The 22,271-nt window shown below is 47.4% G+C and overlaps 1 protein-coding gene across 1 annotated transcript in view; it reads right to left on the reverse strand.

Annotated features, from left to right (window-relative positions):
- SLC7A5 (solute carrier family 7 member 5) overlaps window positions 1–20,418 on the reverse strand; it is a 63,028-nt gene extending 42,610 nt beyond the window's left edge. Inside the window, exon 1 of the mRNA XM_048870892.2 lies at window positions 19,521–20,418. Within this exon, the coding sequence (XP_048726849.2) occupies window positions 19,521–20,100 (580 nt within the window). The 5' untranslated portion in view covers window positions 20,101–20,418. The remainder of the gene's footprint in view (window positions 1–19,520) is intronic.
- Window positions 20,419–22,271: the final 1,853 nt, after the last annotated feature.

The following is a 22,271-nucleotide window of genomic DNA, read 5'->3' on the forward strand; positions in this document are numbered from 1 at the left end:
CCAGCTGTACAATGGGGATAACACTTTCTTACCTCACATGAGAGACTGAGGACAAATTCATTCATGTGTGTGATACTATAGTGATGGGTCTCCCCTGCCCCCTGAAGCGCTTAGAACTGACCACCACTGGGAACTAGCTTTTGTTAACAAATTCCTTTAAACAGATTCCAAAGGGATTTTATTTTAAACAGGATCACCAGCTGACAGCACCATGAATAAATCCCTTCAAAAAAGGGCCTAAAAAGAGTATTACTGTGCTCAGCCAGCACAGGAGAGCCCATATGGACACAGGCTCTGGGTGTTTGTAGAGCAGAGAATCCGTCCGTCTGTCCGTCCAACCTGCAGAGGTGTGGCTCTGCCCAAAGCAAACATGACATTACTTATACTGGCTTGCAGGCAAACGAGGGCAACTGCATCAGAAACACCATGACACAAACACACGGCAGCTACAGTGCCGCACAACACCTTAGGAATGCAGGAGAGTGAAGGAGTCACACCCAAGAAAATTCACAGTAAATTCTAGTGAACTATGGATACTGGATCTGGGACAGAAAGACAGAGCAGTTAGGACAACCACAAGGGAATACTGTTAAAAAAAAACAAACCAACAACACTAACAAGCAAACAGCAAACCAAGAGCCCTTTTTGGCTGTTAAACTAACCCTGTACATAGGAATGGGGACAGAGAGAGAGAGAGAGAGAGAGAGAGAGAGAGAGAGAGAGAGAGAGAGAGAGAGTGTGTGTTTGGAGATCTGATTTGATCATGTGCCATCACAGAACAGGTGCTGTAAGGGAATGGGGTTTGCTAAATATGTGCACGTGAAGCATAGAGCACTAATGCCCACCTTTCGTGTCAGGAAATCAATGCTCTTTTAAACGTGAATAAAATCTCCAGACCCTGGGCCAGCGTGTAAATATTGTAACTGCATATAAAACAGATGTGACACAGTTACACAGTGACTCAATGGGAGAGCTGAGAGCGGGAAAAGAAAGTCCAGATTCTCACCGGCCTGCTCTGACTCGTACAGTTTACAGAGACTAGACACTGAGTGCACCAGTCACTGCTGAACTCCAGAAATGATGACTATCTGGTTTACTATATAGGTAACCCAGTATGGAGCTGTAGCAGTGGTTCTCAAATTTTTTTTTACTGGTGACCACTTTCACATAGCAAGCCTCCGAGTGCGACTCCCTTTAGAAATTAAAAGCACGTTTTTAAATATTTAACACCATTGTAAATGCTGGAGGCAAAGAAGGGTTTGGGGTGGAGGCTGACAGCTCACGACCCCCCCCATGTAATAGTCTCATAAACCCTTGAGAGGTCCTGACCCCCAGTGTGAGAACTCCTGAGCTATAGGAAGGAAGCCCCCCCAGCTACTTCTTTCCTCCTCACATTTCATTAGCTGTATGAGTCTCAGTTTTTGGACTGTGGTGGTTACCATAATACCCTACATTTACACTGTGCTCAGGAGCCATACATTGCTTTGAAGATGTAAATTAAATGAATCCTACACTTCCATGAGAGGCGGCCAAATATCCCCATTTTAGAGCTACAGAAAGTAACTTCCTGTTCCGTCCACCTCACCCATCCAGGACCACAGGAACAAGATGTACACATCTGTCAGGTCAGGCAGGGGTACCATACTGTCTCCTTGAAGAGGAAAGGGCCAACTCTGGGTTTATGTGGCGGTGAATTAGGGCAAATCACAGCCTCTCTACCTTAGCTCCCCCATCTGGAACACTACGCAAAGGTGTTGCAAGGATTCACGTTGGAAATGTGCTTTTAGTACTGAGCATTAATTGGAAAGCCACACTTGGTCATACTCATCTGGTGCTTATATTCATCCTTTGCTACAACTGCTCCTGAAACAGTTCCAACCTGTTTACACACAGCCCCATCCTACAGCGTAGGCTGTTTCTCCTGCTGTTCCCAAGTGTTGATTGAGGCCAAAACCGCTTTACTGGAAGGGATGATGCACCCACGTTCCAAAATACGTAGGAGAGATCAGATGAGTTGAACCAGGAGATGAAGAATGAAGCAGCCAACAGGAAACAACCTGGGAATGAAATGGGACCTGACACTTAGAGAGAACACAGCCTGGAAAGTGCCATGCTGTAAGCCAGGAGGAAAACAGTTGCTACGTGGAAAGGGAGGTTACGTTACCCCACTCCATTTGGGACAAAAAGGGGCGGACATTACCCTGTTAAACACAGGGCATGACGTGGTTTGAACCACAGAGCACTCAGTCGCAGAACTACCCACTGAAGGTAGAACAACCTGCTGTCCCCTGCAGGGCTCGTCTCAGGCCTAGGTACATAGCAACCCACCACATGAAGTTTAATCCCCATGGCAACAAGATGCATCACCCTGCTGAGCCCTCTCCTAGACACAAGAGAAGCTACTCTCTGGCCTCCGATACTAGTAGTGTGGTTATACAGTAATGTAACCCCCGCTCGTCTCCAGTGTCTGTTTCTGGTAGCACCTCCAGCACTGCACAACCGAATTGTTTGTAGGGTCTAACACTATGCTGCTAGGGGTAGGAGCATGACACGAGGTTGGTGTAAGAGGAGACAAGACTAGCGATGAAAGCAGACAGCAGGGAAAGAATGGGGAGAACAGGAGATGAAGGACAGGGGTAACTCCAATATAAGATTACTCAAGTGAGGGCTAGCACACAGCAAGGTGATATAATTTCTTGGTGGAAGGTGTGATAGGGAGATTGGCGGGCCGGGAGCACACCCACCCTCCAGCCCCGTACCCCTCTGTTAGGATGGTAAAGGTACATGTTCCTGACCTTAAGCTGGGGATCTTCAGCATTCCAACCACATCTAGGTCTAGGCACTTAAGGAGCTATAATAAGGAAACCTGGGCCCTCCCTTTCCTGTGTCCCAGCCCAGGGCCCTGTTGGATCTAGGAGTTCTCAGAGGGGGTAGTGGGTGGAGAAGGCACTACCTGTGGGCCTTATCTGCCCTGTAGACCCCTCAGGCTCCACCATCTGTCTGGCTTCCTAAGAAGGATTCCTCTCTGCTGCAGCCTGTCCTCTACACTTTGCCCGAGCTTCCTACCTCCTTTTAATCCCTCAGTCAGAGCACACTGGAGGTACCTGGACCCAGTACCGTCTTCTAACCCCTTCCGGCTCAGTATACCCCATCACAGGGGGTCGTAAGAAGAAATGTGAATAAAGAAAGACCCAAGATCTGCAAGCTAGCTCAGGATAGGAAAGTAGAAGACATACCTACACTGTACCAGGTGACTGGAGGGTAGCTAATGTAATGCTGATTTTTTAAAAAGGCTCCAGAGGTGATCCTGGCAGTTATAGGGGGTAAGCCTAACTTCAGTGCCAAGCAAACTGGTTGAAACTACAGTAAAGAACAGAATTATCAAACACACAGATGAACACGATACACTTGGAAGAGTCAACATAGCTTTTGTAAAGGGAAATCATGCCTCACCCATCTATTAGAATTCATTGAGGGTGTCAACTAATACATAGACAAGGATGATACAATCAGTACTTGGACTTTTAGAAAGCCTTTGCTAAGGTCCCTCACCAAAGACTCTTAAGCAAACTATGCAGTGATGGGATAAGAGGGAAGGTCCTCTCATCGATCAGTAATCGATTAAAAGATAGGGGACAAAGGGTAGGAATGGTCAGTTTTCACAATGGAAAGAGGTAAATAATGCAGTCCCCCAAGGATCTATAGTAGGACTTGTGCTGTCAACATATTCACAAGTGATCTGGAAACAGTGAGGTGGCAAAGTTTGCAGACGATAATTACTCAAGCTCGTTAAGTCCAAAGCTGACTGAAGAATTACAAAACTGGACAACAAAATGTCCAGATGAAATTCAATGTTGGTAAGTGCAAAGCAATGCACACTGGAAAAAATAATCCAAACTATACATATAACATGATGGGGACCAAATGAGCTGTTACCACGCAAGAAAGATCTTGGCGTTATTGTGGACAGTTCTCTGAAAACATCTGCTCAATGTGCAGCGGCCGTCAAAAAAAGTTAATGTTTGGAACCATTAGGATAGATAATAGAAAATATCATAACGCCACTATATAAATCCATGGTACGCTCACATCTTGAATACTGCATGTAGTTCTGGTCACCTCATCTCAAAAAAGCTGTGTGAGGATTGGAAAAGGTAAGAGACGGGCAACAAAAATAATGAGGGGTGTGGGACAGGTTGGGCACGAGGAGAGATTAAAAAGACTGGGACTGTTCATCTTAGAACAGAGACAATGAAGTAGCAACAGGATGTGTGCAGAAAGTGAGCAGGGAACCGTTATTGACCTCTTCACATCACACAAGAACCAGGAGTTACCCCAATGAAATTAATAGGCAGCAGGCTTACAACAAACAAAATTAAGTACTTCTTCACACAACACACAGTCAGCTGTGAACTTGTTGCCAGATGATATCGGTTTCCCCTGTGCAGTTCTTGGGTGTCTTGGTGGTGGGGTGGGGGTGTGTGATCGTTGCGGAGCCCTGGAGGGCGGGTGTGTGCGGGGGTCTGGACGCGGGGGGGGCCGATGCCCTGTTTCCCGGTGGCTGGTGGCCTGGCCCTTCCCCCCGGCGGGGTGGGAGCTGGAGGGTTGGAGAGCGGGGGAGTCAGGTGACCTCCTGGCCCGGGGGGAGATGGGGCCGGGGGGGAGGGGGGGGGCTGGAGTTTCAGTTTGGGGCTGGCTGGAGACGTGGGGTGGGGGGCGGGCGTGGTTATCTGGCTCCCGGCACCCCCAGGGTGGACCCAGCTGGGGGGTCCGGTTCTCTGCATCTGCGGGCTCTGTTTTGGACCATGTTCCTGTCACCTGGTGGACCTCTGTTTTGCTGGCTGGCTGAGAGTCACGTCTGGCTGCGGGGTTGGGGTGCAGGACCCTCTGGCTTCCCCAGGATCCCGCCTGAGCTCACACAGCTTCCATCTTCCTGGGTCTGACCTCGGAGCATTTAGCATCCTCTGCCCCTCCCTGCGCTTCCCACAGCGAGTCCGCTCGGGCAGGGCTCCTGCAGGGTCCTGCGCCCCAGCTTCGCAGTCGGGCATGGCTCTCGGCCGGCCAGTGGAGCAGAGGTTTGTTGGACGACGGGACCATGGTCTGGAGTGGAGCTTGCGGGTGCGGTGGGCAGGGCCCCTTGGCTGGGTCCATTTTGGGGGGCGGTGAGCCGGACAGCCACGTATGCACTTTGCTCCATGTCTCCAGCCAGCCCCGAGCTGACTCTCTCTGGCCCCCCCTCCTCTGGGCTTTGTCCCTTTCCCGGGCGGTCGCCTGGTTCCTTTGTTCTCCGGCCCTTTGACTCTCGCCTTGCGGGGGGGGCCGGGCCGGGCCGGGCCGTTGGTTGCCAGGGGGCAGGGTGCTGGCCATTCTCTGTGTCCGGACCCCTGCACGCGCCTGCCCTCTGGGCTGCTGCGGTGGTCGTGCACCCTTGCCCCACCGCCTGGATGCTTGGGAGCTGCGTGGGGGAGCCCCTGCACTGTTCAGAGGAGGCATTGAGAGCAGTCCCACTTCGTCACACAAGTCATGCCTGACAAATCTAATTGCCTTCTATGACAAGATAACTGGCTCTGTGGATGAGGGGAAAGCGGTGGACGTGTTGTTCCTTGATTTTAGCAAAGCTTTTGGTACGGTCTCCCACAGCATTCTTGCCAGCAAGTTAAAGAAGTATGGGCTGGATGAATGGACTCTAAGGTGGATAGAAAGTTGGCTAGATTGTCAGGCTCAACGGGTAGTGATCAATGGCTCCATGTCTAGGTGGCAGCCGGTATCAAGCAGAGTGCCCCAAGGGTCGGTCCTCAGGCCGGTTTTGTTCAATATCTTCATAAATGATCTGGAGGATGGTGTGGATTGCACCCTCAGCAAGTTCGCAGATGACACTAAACTGGGAGGAGAGGTAGATACGTTGGAGGGTAGGTATAGGATACAGAGGGCCCTAGACAAATTAGAGGACTGGGCCAAAAGAAATCTGATGAGGTTCAACAAGGACAAGTGCAGAGTCCTGCACTTAGGACGGAAGAATTCCATGCACCGCTACAGACTAGGGACGGAATGGCTCGGCAGCAGTTCTGCAGAAAAGGACCTAAGGGTTACAGTGGATGAGAAGCTGGATATGAGTCAACAGTGTGCCCTTGTTGCCAAGGCGGCCAATGGCATTTTGGGATGTATAAGTAGGGTCATTGCCAGCAGATCGAGGGACGTGATCCTTCCCCTCTATTCGACATTGGTGAGGCCTCATCTGGAGTACTGTGTCCAGTTTTGGGCCCCACACTACAAGAAGGATGTGGAAAAATTGGAAAACGTCCAACGGAGGGCAACAAAAATGATTAGGGGACTGGAACACATGAGTTATGAGGAGAGGCTGAGGGAACTGGGATTGTTTAGTCTGCGGAAGAGAAGAGTGAGGGGGGATTTGATAGCTGCTTTCAACTACCTGAAAAGGGGTTCCAAAGAGCATGGCTCTAGACTATTCTCAGTGGTAGCAGATGACAGGACAAGGAGTAATGGTCTCAAGGTGCAGTGGGGCAGGTTAAGGTTGGATATTAGGAAAAACTTTTTCACAAGGAGGGTGGTGAAGCACTGGAATGGGTTCCCTAGGGGATGGTGGAATCTCCTTCCTTTGAGGTTTTTAAGGTCAGGCTTGACAAAGCCCTGGCTGGGATGATTTAGTTGGGGATTGGTCCTGCTCTGAGCAGGGGGTTGGACTAGATGACCTCCTAAGGTCCCTTCCAACCCTGAAATTCTATGATATCATGAAGGCCAAAAGTATATTAGGTAAGTTCATGCAGAATAGGTCCACCTGTGGCTATTAGCCAAGATGCTCAGGGATGCAACCTCACAGTCTGCTGGTCTCTCAACTCCTGCGTCTCAGAAGCTGGGATTGGAGAGACAAGGTGGGTGATGTAATATCTTTTATTGGACTGACTGGCCTGGATGACGGGCATGGATCACTCAATTTCCCTGTTCTGTTCATTCCCTCTGAAGCACCTGGCACTGGCAACTGTCAGAAGACAGGATTCTGGGCTAGATGGACCATTGGTCTGATCCAATGTGGCCATTCTTATGTAAGAGAGTTGGCAACGGATTGTCCTCTTACCCTTCTTTAGGCAGGGAAAATCCGTCTCTGGGGCAGGCAAGCTGGCACCTTTGACCAGAACTCACACAGTTAGGAGAGATAGAGACACCCCATTTTCCCAATCAGGAACAAAGACTCTTGCTTAGTCACAGATGAGAAAGTCTGCCTTCAGCAAAGCTAAATCTTGCATGGGGAGGTAAGAGATGTGATAGGATTGAATCCCTGGAGCTAGCTAAAGAGGACAACGGGAAAAGGGAAAGCATGCTCCCTAATAAATGCTGACTGCTCCTTATGTTGCTGCCCAGACACGAGCACTTTAAATTCACAGAGGGAACCTGGCCAGATTGGAATCACAGGCATGAAGGGCAAACCTAGGGTGAGGTGAAAGTGCCAAATGGAGATGGTTTCATACAGATCATCATTTTTTGTAAACATTGGGAAACCTGCTCTCTAAGTCAAACCCAGGTCCGGTAAACATGGACACTAGTAAGTCCTCACTTGGATTCATTTCCTGGAGAGCAGTCTGTTGCTCTGTGAAGAGTTTTAGTGTGAGGTGAAAAAAGTGTTGTCATTTAATAGATCTATTCTTTCACCTGGTCAGCTCTGCATGCAGTACGGCCAGTGGGGCACTGGTGCTTGTTTAAAAAAAAAAAATTAAAAAAAAAAAAATCCCTGTTAAGTGATTCTATCAACGGTGGGCTTCATGCAGTTTAATTTTTCTTACCCCCTCCATTAATTGTAAATAAAAGGAATTTGTTCTGTTTTTACACCCTAGATGGCACTGACATGGCTTCCATGGAAACAGAGTCCCAACAGACTGGTGTTTAAACAGAAATGGATTCCTGGAGATTCAAACAGGGGTAACCTATGGAAATTATTGACAAATCCTGAGTGAACAGTACACTGGAAAGAGCAACTTTCAGATACTTCAGTTCAGAGGTGATGCACTCAAATCAGAAATGGATCACTGGCTGTGCTTTACCATGAAACCTCCTTGTTAAACACTGTGATGTTCACAAACAGGCCTCTGTCTCTCATCCAATTGTCTCTCATCCGCCTGTGAATTCACAGGACCAGATTTGTGATGTCATAATCAATGTAATGGCAACAGACATACATCCTAAAACCAGAAAGACTCAAATTTTTGGTTTAGACACAAAACTGAGGTGGAGGGGGAAAGGACAAGGCATTTAAACGAAACAGAAATGCAGCTTTTCTTTAAAAAATAAAAGGCAACATGCTGTTTTACTCCAACCAACTGGACATCTTAGTATGTAAACGGACACAGCTCTCACATCAGTGGTGCACTTCTACAAGAAGGCAGAGGACCTTTCCAGGCACACTAGCAGCTCGCAAGCAGAACCAAAGGGAACGATGATCAGCAGTTTGTAAATGCAGTTTGTAAATCAATAACGCCTACACGCCCCTCATCCTTCCTGTGCCAAAACTCTTTGGCTTTTTCCAATAATTTATCTAATAGTAAAAATCTGCTCTGTGACTGATTGACTGGGCAGAAACCTGGCTTGCTGTAGACAGTGTAGATTCGTTATGGCGGGCTTAACATGCTCATGAAGAGCCAGCATGAACAGTTTGCTTGGAATGGAATGCAAAGTGATGCTGTGGTGACTGGAACACACCAGGGCATCACCCTTCCCTTTCCAAAGTGGGAGAATAATCCCACAGCACCAGTCACCGGTAGTTTCTCATGAATCCATACTTCGTTGATAATACGGGTCAGCCTTCCAAGACAGAATCCTCACCATGCTTCATCAACTCAGCAGCTACGCCACGAATACCAGCAGCATGGGCATTCTTGATCTTACAGGCTGCACATCAAACTTCCTCAACCGTAACATCCCCTGAATTACACTGAGGGGCGGTGACTGGACTCTTCGCATCCTCCTGGCGCTGCAGATCTGCAGCTCTGATGGGGCAGTTGAGAAGCTCCTGAAAGCATTCTTTCCATCTCTTCAGACATTGGAAAGAGGTCACACCTTCATATTTAAATACACACTACCTAACAGCACTGACAAGAGATGGATCCTAAAACAGAGGACAGAGTAACTCTGACAGCTGCCTTCCAATCTGCATGCTGCAAGTGCTCAGTCACTATTCAAGAATGTATTACACACATGCCCTGTGTAACTGAAAATATCTGCTGATAATTTCTCAGGACACTCACGGATTTCATAATTATGTGAAAAGAAGAAGAAAATATTTCCAGCCTCTTCTGAGCTGGGCAAACCAGCACAGCAAGTGCTCATGCTGCAACAGTCAGCGTTTGTGCTGCCGAAGAGAAAAAAAAGTGATCAAGAGTTCTATGGTATATACACAACAAAACTCGCAGAACTGACGATTTGATCTTAGGTGCATTTACAAATGTCTATTGCCATAACATCTAGGAACAGAACAAAAGCAATATAGTATCACAGAAGCAGAATATTAGACTTGATTGATCCTTGTAAAAGGATCACTGCAGTTGCCAACTAGTTTGGCTCATTGGTTAGAGAATCACGTTTGTTTGTTTTTCCAGTGGGTGGTGGTAGGTGATTAAGAGGTGGCCATCCTTAAAGCGGAGTCTGACCCATAAAGGGTGGGGGCGGGGGGGTGAGGGAAGAAATGCCTCCACACTCACATAACTTGAAAAAAGCAGATCCGATTTCAGTTAAAAGATGAATAATTTTTTTGAAAGTTTAAGTGGTAGATAATACAACTTAGCATTGTTAATAGGGTTTTATATGTACAAAGTGCTCTGTTGGGATTAGCTTCCTGATCCTCAACAAATGTCAAGTAGGTGGGTAAAACATCAAATGTGCCAAAAAAAAAAATTATGTTTCATCTGGCATGCAATTTTCACTATTGCCATGAGGAATTCAAGATAGCTGCTTTGGATGCAGACAAGCATTTTGCAATTTCAGACAAAAATATCACTCGTATGCCTTTTTGATTTGTATCGATGCGTACATTCATGGCACGAGAATTTTTGACAGGTTTGGAAATTCAGCCAGGTGAAGTTTGGATAGAAGAGGGATGGGAGACAAGAAACAATAACTAGACCAAATGAGAAACTTCAGGATTTCATAAAGTTTTACTCAAACTGAATGCTTCCCTCATTCTGACCCCATTCTTAAAAGCACCAGTTTTATTTCCATAGCTACAAAACCACCTTTATCTTCAAGATTGGGCTACTTCTGATGCATTCTCCAATTTCTCATTTTCAGCAGCAATCTTTGGGAAGGTGGCTGCACTGTAGCATCAAGCAACAAATTCAAGGTTGTGGACTTTATGAAAAATTCCAAACAGGTTTCGGCCTGAATCATGCTACTTAGCTTGCCTTGCAAAGAGCCAGGAATCAGCTCCCTATGCTAGCTGGCAACAGTCTGCTTCATTACGTTCATTTTGACCACGGGACTCTTGGAATGTCTGAAATCCCCCAGTTAAAGTCACTGAGAAGGATCCTGGTGGGTTTCTCTGGAAAAATCATTCCAATTCACAAGAAGTTTAGAAATCAAAACCCTGAAGGACTCTGCGGAAAACACAGAGTATTTAAATACAATAAAATGTAATGGGATATTTTTGTGGAAACCAAGTCACAAAGGCGCCAACAAGTGCAAGCTGTGCTACCTGGGTCCTCCCTCTCTTCCCATTTTTGTACCTAGCCCTGTCTAGTCTCAGCTCTGTTGCTGTCAGGAGCTAATATTACTCTTCAAAGCATCAAGCCACCCTTGCAGGGGCAGGTTAATTCTGAACATCAGTGGTGCAGAATAAACCCACCCAAGACGGACCAGCGGAATATTTATTTTGTGCCTGTCCACTGACTGCAAATACCAAATGAGTTTGCAATCCAGCAGATGGTTATTTGGTCTGCTGTTTACAGTGAAGTTAACGAAGCATCACACTTGCATGATATAAACATACCTGTTCCACAGCAAGTATAGTTTTCAGCTGAAATGCTGCCATTGAAAATTCACCTTCTTATAGGCCTGGACCATGACTCAGCATAGCACTTAAAGCTAACAGGGTGTTTAAATCTTTTGCTGAATCAGGGTTTTTAATAGAATGCTCATTCTTAAGCCCATCTGCGAGGATAGCCGCTAGTAATGTCCATACCTCTCATCTACTCCATGTGTCTTCCCACGCAGTGCAGCTCTGCACGGACTGCTGCAAATTCTTCAACTATTAGACTCTTTCCAGAAAAAAGACAGATGAAAAGTAATTGATCATTTAACTCGCAGTGATGTGCTTGCATGAGGGATGCCTGCTGTGTTATTTGCAGGGGGAGGAAAGGGAGTTTGAAAAGTCTACATACCAGATGATGACTGCTACAGTTTTGGCAGCGGCAGAGTTTGTCATTGGATTATTAGCAGGAGATTAACATAGGCAATTAATGAGTGACAAAATAATTTAAAAGCCAAAGAAACAGTCACTGTTTTGACACTCAAGGTCAAGAATAAAACAAAAGACTGTATAAAAGCAGCAGCAGCAAAAGAGAAGCGGAACAGAAAACTGTGATTTCAAGTATTTTGTTGAAAATAGTTTAAGTGGAAGTTAAAAGGTTGTTTTACACAACCAGCAATATATAAAGCATATGCAGCAGGCCATATAAACTGGGAATGGAGTTTGTAGAGGACACAAGGGTTCTTCTATTTAGAGCGAAGTTATATGTAAAGTGAGTTATATGTAAAGTGACTACCTTACACAGGATGTTTAGTGTCTTGACAGTAACATACCCAACTCCCAATTTAAAACTGTTCCTTGAGTCATCTCCCCTTCAAGCATAGTTTTACCTGCCTCCTTACTCACCACCACTAACATTTGGATTGGGGAGATTCTGGGGGTTCAGAACCAGTATATCAAGGTCCTCCAGCCACAAGTGTGTGAAAGGCCAATTTCACTGCCTGTTGAAAGGCAACCTTTATGAAAAATGAGTTTAAGGTCTTTGAAGCCAACACAGTTCAAGACCAGTGAATAGGCTTCAGCTCCACAGCAAGACATTACCACTTCAGAACAAGCACCTGGATGCCTATCTTACTTCCCAAGACAACCTATTTGTTAACGTCTCCAACATGTATATCCGAAGACCAAATTTCTCATATCCTAAACTCTTGAAAAAAAAATCTCACTGCAACACCAAGCTCTCAGTGCAAACATTTAACAAACTGGCTTGTTAGGAAATCACACAGTAGCTCTCACTTGTTAATTCCTCAGACCAAAATTATAAAACCCACCTTCTGTTATACCTACAGGTTTTGGCACCTTGACAGCAACCAAGCAATTCCAGAAATCAAAGGCGTAGAAACTAGCAGGAGAGAAAAGTTCACTACTAGATGCGTTGGATAACAAAGTAATCTTTTAAAGGAAAAAAAAAAAGACATATGCAAGGATTTAACCCGAAGTATAAACAGAACGGTACCCTAAGGGGAAAATAAAGCTTAACGAAGAACACATGGAAATGACGCAGATCTGTAAAACTAGCAAGTTCTTTCCCATGGCATTTCGTACTAGATGTACAAGACCAAACTCTGCTCCAGGGAAACCATTAGTTCTAATGACTGTGTAAGAACAGTTCGAACACATTAATATTACCCATCAGAGAAGCAAAGCAGGCTAGAGCAGTGGGTCCCAACAAGGGGTATGCAGAGGTCTTCCAGGGAGTACATCAACTCATCTAGATATTTAGAACAGGCTACATAAAAAGCAGTAGTGAAGTCAGTACAACCTAAACTTTCATACAGTGATTTGTTTATACTGCTCTACATACTATACACTGAAACGTATGTACAATATTTATATTCCAATTGATTTATTTTATAATTATATGGTAAAAATGAGAAAGTCAGCAATTTTTCAGTAACAATGTGCTGTGACACTTGCGTATTTTTATGTCTGATTTTGTACACAAGTAGTTCTCACGTGAGGTGAAACTTGGAGTATGTAAGACCAGCTATACTGGGTCAGACCAAAGGTCCATCTAGCTCAGGACCCTGTCTTCCAACTGTGGGCAATGCCAGGTGCCCCAGAGGGAATGAACAGAACAAGTAATCATCAGCTGATCCATCCCGGCACCCATTCCCAGCTTCTGGCAAACAGAGGCTAGAGACACCATCCCTGCCCATCCTGGCTAATAGCCATTGATGGACCTATCCTCCATGAATTTAGCTAGTTCTTTTTTGAACCCTGTTATAGTCATGGCCTTCACAACATCCTCTGGCAAGGGATTCCACAGGTTGACTGCGTTGTGTGGGAAAAAAATACTTCCTTTTGTTTGTTTTAAACCTGCTGCCTATTCATTTCATTTGGTGACCCCCTAGTTCTTGTGTTATGAGTACGCAAGACAAATCAGACTCCTGAAAGGGATACAGTAATCTGGAAAGGTTGAGAACTACTGGGCTAGAGGATTGGGAGTCAGGTGAGCTTATGTTATCATCCCTGCTCTGTCACTGAACACAGGTTGCAGCTTTGGACATGTCACTCCTTGCGTCTGTTTCCCAATCTGTAAAATGGGGATCGTTACCTTAGATCACAGGGTGCTGGGAGATGTAATTAATGTACAGAGCTTTGAAGATGAGAAATGTTAAGCAGTATTACTACCCGAGTAGGGCTTCTGATTTTAGATTTTAAACAACAAACACGACGACACACCCTCCCCCCCGATTAAAAAAAAAATCCCCACAAAATCCGTGTTTACCCAATAAACACCAGAAAAACACCGGTCATGGCTAGTAGTATCTAAGGGCTAGTCTACACTGAGCTGTAAGGTGGACTATGGGGGTGTGATTTCTAAATCAAGATCAGATGTTTTTCTAAAAGATCTGCTCTAGAAATTATTTTGGGAAAGCTCTATGATCTGTGCTACACAGGAGGTCAGATGAGAGACCACAGTGGTCCCTTCTGGCTCTGGAATCTATGAATCGAAAGCACGCCAACGTGTTGCCCATTAATTAGCCATGCAGACTCCGCTGGTGTGCGTTAAACTTTCCCTAGTGCACTTTAACATGGTACTATTTGGCACACTATGGAACATTACAAAGAGATTACTCATTACAGCAGGGGTCTCAAACATGCGGCCCTCGGGGTTATTTCCTGCAGCCCACCAAGCTCGCCCTCCCCCTGCTCCCCGCAGCGCAGCGTGCCATGTCCCCGCTCCTCTGCCTACCTCCAGGCACTTAGTGCTTTCCAGGAAGGGGAGAGGAGTAGGGAGCCTTGTGCTCAGGGGAGGAGGCAGAGAAGAGGTGGCGCAGGGATTTGGAGAAGGGGTTGGAATAGGGGCAGGGAGGGGGCGGAGTTGGGGTGGGAACTTTGGGGAAGGGGTTGGAAGGGGGCAGGAAAGGGGTGGAGTGGGAGTGGGGCCGGGGGCAGAGGGTGTCAGTGATGCAGCCCTCGGGCCAATGAACTAGTCCTCATGTGGCCCTCCTGGCAATTCGCGTTTGAGATCCCTGCATTACAGTATATATAAAGAGAAAGCCTCGAAAAAACCTCAGCTTTTGGGACAGCTATATAAAAATCAAAAATTGCTAAAAATAACCCCCCAAAAATGAAATTATAAACTCCCAAAAAACAAACCCTGTACACGTTCAGCACTCAACTCTCAGCCCTGCACTGCAGTGATTCAGCACAAGTAATCAAGGAATCTGTATTTACGTTACTCTAAAGCTTGTCATTTTGTGGCAAGCAAATAATTTGAACACAACATATACACACTCTCGGTGGTATGTATCATTTGCAGCATAAAACATATTGCATATTGACATCAAGGCCACCAGCGCAAAAGATGCCTGATGCAAGTTTGAGGAAATCAACAGAACTGTTGTCTGAGGCTTCTCATTCTCAAGGAGGTGACACTTTACCTATATTGCCCATGACGTACATACTTCAACTCTAAACTACTACATGCTACAAGGGGCCACAGCAATGGTTCCCTCACCCCACCTAGCAATATTGTTAACCTATCCAACTATACTCTCAGCCCAGCAGAAGCAGCTGTTCTATCTCGGGGCCTCTCCTTCTGCCCCTCCACCCCCACGAACATGATACAGTTCTGTGGTGACCTAGAATCCTATTTTCGACGTCTCCGTCTCAAGGAATATTTCCAAAATACCTCTGAACAACATACTAATCCACAGAGGTCTCCCTGCCAACACTACAGAAAGAGGGATTCTAGATGGACTCCTCCTGAAGGTCGAAACAGCAGACTGGACTTCTACATAGAGTGCTTCCGCCGACGTGCACGGGCTGAAATTGTGGAAAAGCAGCATCACTTGCCCCATAACCTCAGCCAGGCGGAACGCAATGCCATCCACAGCCTCAGAAACAACTCTGACATCATAATCAAAAAGGCTGACAAAGGAGGTGCTGTTGTCATCATGAATAGGTCGGAATATGAACAAGAGGCTGCTCGGCAGCTCTCCAACACGAGTTTCTACAAGCCATTACCCTATGATCCCACTGAGAGTTACCAAAAGCAACTACAGCATTTGCTCAAGAAACTTCCTGAAAAAGCACAAGATCAAATCCGCACAGACACACCCCTGGAACCCCGACCTGGGATATTCTATCTACTACCCAGGATCCATAAACCTGGAAATCCTGGGCGCCCCATCATCTCAGGCATTGGCACCCTGACAACAGGATTGTCTGGCTATGTAGACTCCCTCCTCAGGCCCTACGCTACCAGCACTCCCAGCTACCTTCGAGACACCACTGACTTCCTGAGGAAACTTCAATCCATCGGTGATCTTCCTGATAACACCAACCTGGCTACTATGGATGTAGAAGCCCTCTACACCAACATTCCACACAAAGATGGACTACAGGCCGTCAGGAACACTATCCCCGATAATGTCACGGCTAACCTGGTGGCTGAACTTTGTGACTTTGTCCTTACCCATAACTATTTCACATTTGGGGACAATGTATACCTTCAGATCAGCGGCACTGCTATGGGTACCCGCATGGCCCCACAGTATGCCAACATTTTTATGGCTGATTTAGAACAACGCTTCCTCAGCTCTCGTCCCCTAAAGCCCCTACTCTACTTGCGCTATATTGATGACATCTTCATCATCTGGACCCATGGAAAAGAAGCCCTTGAGGAATTCCACCATGATTTCAACAATTTCCATCCCACCACCAACCTCAGCCTGGTCCAGTCCACACAAGAGATCCACTTCCTGGACACTACAGTGCTAATAAACAATGGCCACATAAACACCACCCTATACCGGAAACCTACTGACCGCTATTCCTACCTGCATGCCTCCAGCTTTCACCCTGACCACACCACACGATCCATCGTCTACAGCCAAGCTCTGCGATACAACCGCATTTGCTCCAACCCCTCAGACAGAGACAAACACCTACAAGATCTCTGTCAAGCTTTCTTACAACTACAATACCCACCTGCAGAAGTAAAGAAACAGATTGATAGAGCCAGAAGAGTTCCCAGAAGTTACCTACTACAGGACAGGCCTAACAAAGAAAATAACAGAACGCCACTAGCGGTCACCTTCAGCCCCCAACTAAAACCCCTCCAACGCATTATTAAGGATCTACAACCTATCCTAAAGGATGACCCAACACTCTCACAAGTCTTGGGAGACAGGCCAGTCCTTGCCTACAGACAGCCCCGCAACCTGAAGCAAATACTCACCAACAACCACATACCACACAACAGAACCACTAACCCAGGAACTTATCTTTGCAACAAAGCCCGTTGCCAATTGTGCCCACATATCTATTCAGGGGACACCATCACAGGGCCTAATAACATCAGCCACACGATCAGAGGCTCGTTCACCTGCACATCCACCAATGTGATATATGCCATCATGTGCCAGCAATGCCCCTCTGCCATGTACATTGGTCAAACTGGACAGTCTCTACGTAAAAGAATAAATGGACACAAATCAGATGTCAAGAATTCTAACATTCATAAACCAGTCGGAGAACACTTCAATCTCTCTGGTCACGCAATCACAGACATGAAGGTCGCTATCTTAAAACAAAAAAACTTCAAATCCAGACTCCAGCGAGAAACCGCTGAATTGGAATTCATTTGCAAATTGGATACTATTAATTTAGGCTTAAATAGAGACTGGGAGTGGCTAAGTCATTATGCAAGGTAGCCTGTTTCCTCTTGTTTTTTCCTACCCCCCCCCCAGATATTCTGGTTTAACTTGGATTTAAACTTGGAGAGTGGTCAGTTTAGATGAGCTATTACCAGCAGGAGAGTGAGTTTGTGTGTGTATGGGGGTGGGGGGGAAGTGAGAAAACCTGGATCTATGCAGGAAATAGCCCGACTTGATTATGTAAAGAGTTGTCACTTTGGATGGGCTAGCACCAGCAGGAGAGTGAATTTGTGTGGGGGGGTGGAGGGTGAGAAAACCTGGATTTGTGCTGGAAATGGCCCACCTGTTGATCACTTTAGATAAGCTATTACCAGCAGGACAGTGGGGTGGGAGGAGGTATTGTTTCATATTCTCTGTGTGTATATAAAGTCTGCTGCAGTTTCCACGGTACACATCTGATGAAGTGAGCTGTGGCTCACGAAAGCTCATGCTCAAATAAATTGGTTAGTCTCTAAGGTGCCACAAGTACTCCTTTTCTTTTTGCGTATACTTCAATCTAGTTTATTACAAAATTAGACAGGGGAAGCATGTGGCCATGGCTTCCACGAACCTTGACACTCTTAACAATTTAGCCACCAGCTGAGACACATCAAACGTCGTTCAGACAACGTGAAAAACTGATATGCGCAATCTACAGTCTGGCTTGCCAGCCAAGCCAGTTTTGCAAGGTGCTTGAGAAGCAACAAGGCAGCTTGCGCGTGAAGCGTGAATGAATTCATAGAGACTGTCCCCTCCCACAATGCCCAACTGCTGCACCTTTCAATGGCCAGCGATCCTCAAATGGTACAGGAGTCTAGAAGAAACATGGGCCATTTAGAAACCCCAAATAACTAGAATCCTCTCCAAAACCCTTTAAAAAAAAAACAAAACAACACACACAGGTAACCCAATTGTAAAGTCAGTCACTCACCTTCGTTTGTAAAGTGCTTTGAGAACTAGAGACGAAAAGCACCATATAAGAACTAGTTTCAGAGTAGCAGCCGTGTTAGTCTGTATTTACAAAAAGAAAAGGAGGACTTGTGGCACCTTAGAGACTAACAAATTTATCTGAGCATGAGCTTTCGCGAGCTACAGCTCACTTCACTGGATGCACGAAAGCTTAAGCTCAAATAAATTTATTAGTCTAAGGTGCCACAAGTACTCCTTTTCTTTTTGCATATAAGAACTAGGTACTATTATTAGACCTAAAAAACCCACATGCAAGAAAAACCTACTCCAAAATAAACCCCAAAATTCCTCTTACTATTAGGAGAGGATCTAGAAGAGAACTAGAGGGTCAAACTCAGATCAAGTGGCAATGGAACGAAGGAGGAAAATGACCCTAAGTTCAGAGGTATGGAAGTCAGGTTAACATCCCATTTAATGGAGCAAAGATGAGTGTTCCTAGATTTTGGCAAAGCTGCAGACTTCAAGATAGCGGAGGAGGGAAGGAAATGGTCTAGATTTCAGCAGTAGGGCAAACTTTAGGCTTTTAATGTGCATAGCACTGGCCCTAGATTTAGCAGGGCAATGTTAGATATCACCCTTACCACGATGTGCTTTGTCTACCTGAGGAAAAAGCATCCTGTGACAGCGTCAGGTGCAGCTGAGGGAGGTCTACTGGGAGCCAAGGAGGAGTTTAACCACTCTTTCAGAAATAGTGCTGAAAACAGTTTGCTCTTGGCTACATCTGCCACAAAACCACTTTCAGCACCAGTTCAGCTGCACCCAACTGACAGCCCTCCTGGCACAGAGTATCTCAGTGCTTAAATCACTCTATTGCCCAGGGCACAGAAGTGCCTTGCCATAATGAATGGATTTTATCCTCACAACACTCCTAGATGAGACCAAAAACTTCTCACCCCTAGGCACAGATGGGATGTGCATTGCACCTGTTACATGCTGCACTCCAAGGCCATTTCTGGAAGTCATTTCAGAAAGGGGGACGCCAAGGGGTCTGTGTGGTGGCTTTTTCCGTTTAAGCATCTTGCGTAGAGCCTGCTGCTCAAACCAGACTGGGGGTTGGTGTCTCTCCACAAAACAGAGAACACAGGGCAGGTGGCCAGGGTGCCAAAAGAGAAGACAGCACAAGTGAGCGCTGGGATGAATTTGTCCCCCAGCGAGCAATGAGATGCAAGAGAAGACCCAGTTAAGTGTAGTGAAGCCACACGGGCGAGTAACAGAGCTCGGGGCAACAGACCGGGAGCTAGCCAGAGAGAGGAGCCAGATGGGCCCACAGAATACAAGGGCAGCTGGCGGTCGGGGGCAGCATCGGGGCGGCTCTAGAGGGGGCATCTGCAGCCAGAGGCGACCGAGCGGGCCGGAGCGCTGCGGATACTCACGGATGCAGAGACAGGCCACCAGCTTGGCCCCTTGGTCAGGCACCGGGCAGCTGGGGAAGAGGGGCTTGAGCAGGTAGGTGGCGAAGACCAGGGCCACGATGTACTGGGAGGAAGGCCGGATGATGAGCAGCTCGATCCAGAGCTTGAGGAAGGCGGGCAGGGAGCCGTACACCTCCAGCATGTAGGCGTAGTCTCCCCCGGACTTGGAGATGGTGGTGCCCAGCTCGGCGTAGCACAGGGCGCCCACGATGGAGAAGAGCCCGCAGACGGCCCACACCACCAGCGACAGCCCCGGCGAGCCGGCCTCCTTCAGCACCCCGGTGGGGGTGACGAAGATGCCCGAGCCGATGATGGTGCCGACGATGATGGCCACGCCGTTGAGCAGGGTGATGGAGCGCTGCAGCGCCACGCCGTCCCCGCCGCCCGGGGGGCCCAGCTCCCCGCCCGGGCCCCGCGCCCCGGGGCAGCCGTTCTCATGGGCCCCGCCGCCCGGCGCCGGCATCTTCTCCAGCGCCTGCCGCTCCTCCTCCTGCGCCGAGGCGGCCGAGCCCCGCTTCTTCACCCCGCCGCTGCCCGACATGGCCGAGGCCGCTGCGCGCCGGCTGCCGGGGCCCCCCGGGGCGGCGCGCCGGAGGGATGCTGGGGTCCCCGGGCGAGGCGGGGAGGGCGCCGGGGCCCGGCTGGCGGATCAGCCGCCGGACTCGGGGCGGCGGCGGCGGCCTGGCGGGGAGCGCGCTACCGCGTGGGGCGGACCCGCGGCCGGGGCCGATGCAGGAGGCCGGGGCTGGGGCGGCCGGGGAGACGAGGCCGGGCCGCGCTGCGAGCCGCGGCTGCTGGTACCCGGGACTGGCCGCCCCGCGCGCCGCCGGCACCGTTTTGTCCGGTCCCGAGGCGCCGAGAGGCGGAGGCAAGAGCCGGGCTCGCACGCGGCGGGGCGGGGAGGAGAGAAGGGCGGGGGCGGGGGCGGGGGCGGCGTGGACCGCGGGAGCACGTGCGTTTTCCGCCCGGCGGGGAGGGGGGGGGGGCTGTAGCTTTACTCACCGGGCCCACTCGGGCCACGGTCCTACGAGCTTATTTGGCCCCATCGCTAGCCTCTGAGCAACTCACAGCCTTTACCAGGTTTCTCCTCACCACCTCCCTGAGGCAGGGAGAGTGCTCTTATCCCTGTTTTACAGGCGGGGAACAGGGCGCCTTAGGGTACCCACAGCCTGCGTGGACAGACTTGCCTCTGGGGGGCTTCTGCGAGCACTCTGGAAAGAGCGGGGCTTTGAAGGTGTAGCTTGGGTTGGAGCTCAGGCTTCAAAGCAAAGGAGGGGGTGGGCTTCAGAACTCAAAAGCCAGCCTGGGCCCCTCAAGGAGCTGTCTACACAGCTCTTTTGAGAGTGCTAGCCCAAGGTTCAGGGCTGCAGGCTGTGTCGACCTACCCTCAGAGAGGATAAGTAGCTTGTCCAAGGTCACGCAAGACGTCTGTGGCAGAGCACAGAATTGAACCTTGGTTTCCCAGTACCCTAACCACTGGAAGATCCCTCTGCTCATGAGTGTTGTTACACACATGCTGAAGTTTCAGAGTAGCAGCCCTGTTAGTCTGTATTCACAAAAAGAAAAGGAGGACTTGTGGCACCTTAGAGACTAACCAATTTATGTGAGCATAAGCTTTCGTGAGCTACAGCTCACTTCATCGGATGCATTGGTTAGTCTCTAAGGTGCCACAAGTCCTCCTTTTTACATGCTTAAGTGTTGGCACGAGTGTCAAGGGGCTTGCTTGTAAGATACTAAGTTTAGCTACCACTAAAGTCTACATCTTCCTGGAGAGGCTATTTAACTTTTATTTTTAAATAAAACTTCCAACTTTTAACATCAGACTCTCTTAACACTTGTGCGGGTGAGTAACTCCGTTATTGGGACAACTCACATGTATCAAGTTATTTACCTGCACAAATGTTTGCAAGATCTCTCCCTCACATTGTGTTATGGTTTCCCCAGTCATTTTCTTAGAGCGTTTATCTCCACTGGGAACAAGAAACAAAATATTGTATCATCAGAATGTGCCATCTAGTGGTCTTTGAAACGTGAGTATTTTAAAAAGTTTAAATGATTTAAACAAGCATTCACCCACATCTCTGTTTATGCACATATAGAAAAAAATTAGAAAGACATTACCATTGCACCAGCCAGACTTCTGGAATCATTTAATTTATATGCATCTATCACAATTTGCAGTGAAATTACAGTATTCATGTTAGACCCAACTTTCTGACTGTATACAAAACTGTTACACCAAATTATTTTTTGAAAGAAGGGCAAAGATTGTCAAAGGTGACTTGATTTTGGGTGCCTTGATTTTTGGACATGCAACCTGCAACACTTTGCATGGGCTCAATTTCCAGTGAAAGGGTGCACATCACCTTTTGAAAATCAGGTTCTTTCAAGTTGGGTACTCAAAAAATGAGGTATTGAATAGCTACTTTTGAAAATCTTAGTAAAAGTTGAAGAAATCTGGACCAACGTTTCCTTAGATTATTAAACAAAGAACTTTAAAATCAAATTTACTTTTCACTATTTGTGGTGTTTGTTTATTTTTGCACTTCATTATCCTTGGACAATGAAATTAAATTTGCTATTTTTAGTTTTGTTTATAGACACTTTTATGTATATGTTACCGTAATCATAGAAGACAAACATTTTCACTTTCTAGTTTTCATACAGAAGTAGGATGCTGCAAAAATTGGATTGCAAACACTAGAGAAACAT

The sequence above is a fragment of the Caretta caretta genome, chromosome 12 (assembly GCF_965140235.1).
Source record: "Caretta caretta isolate rCarCar2 chromosome 12, rCarCar1.hap1, whole genome shotgun sequence".
Lineage (NCBI taxonomy): Eukaryota > Metazoa > Chordata > Testudines > Cheloniidae > Caretta > Caretta caretta.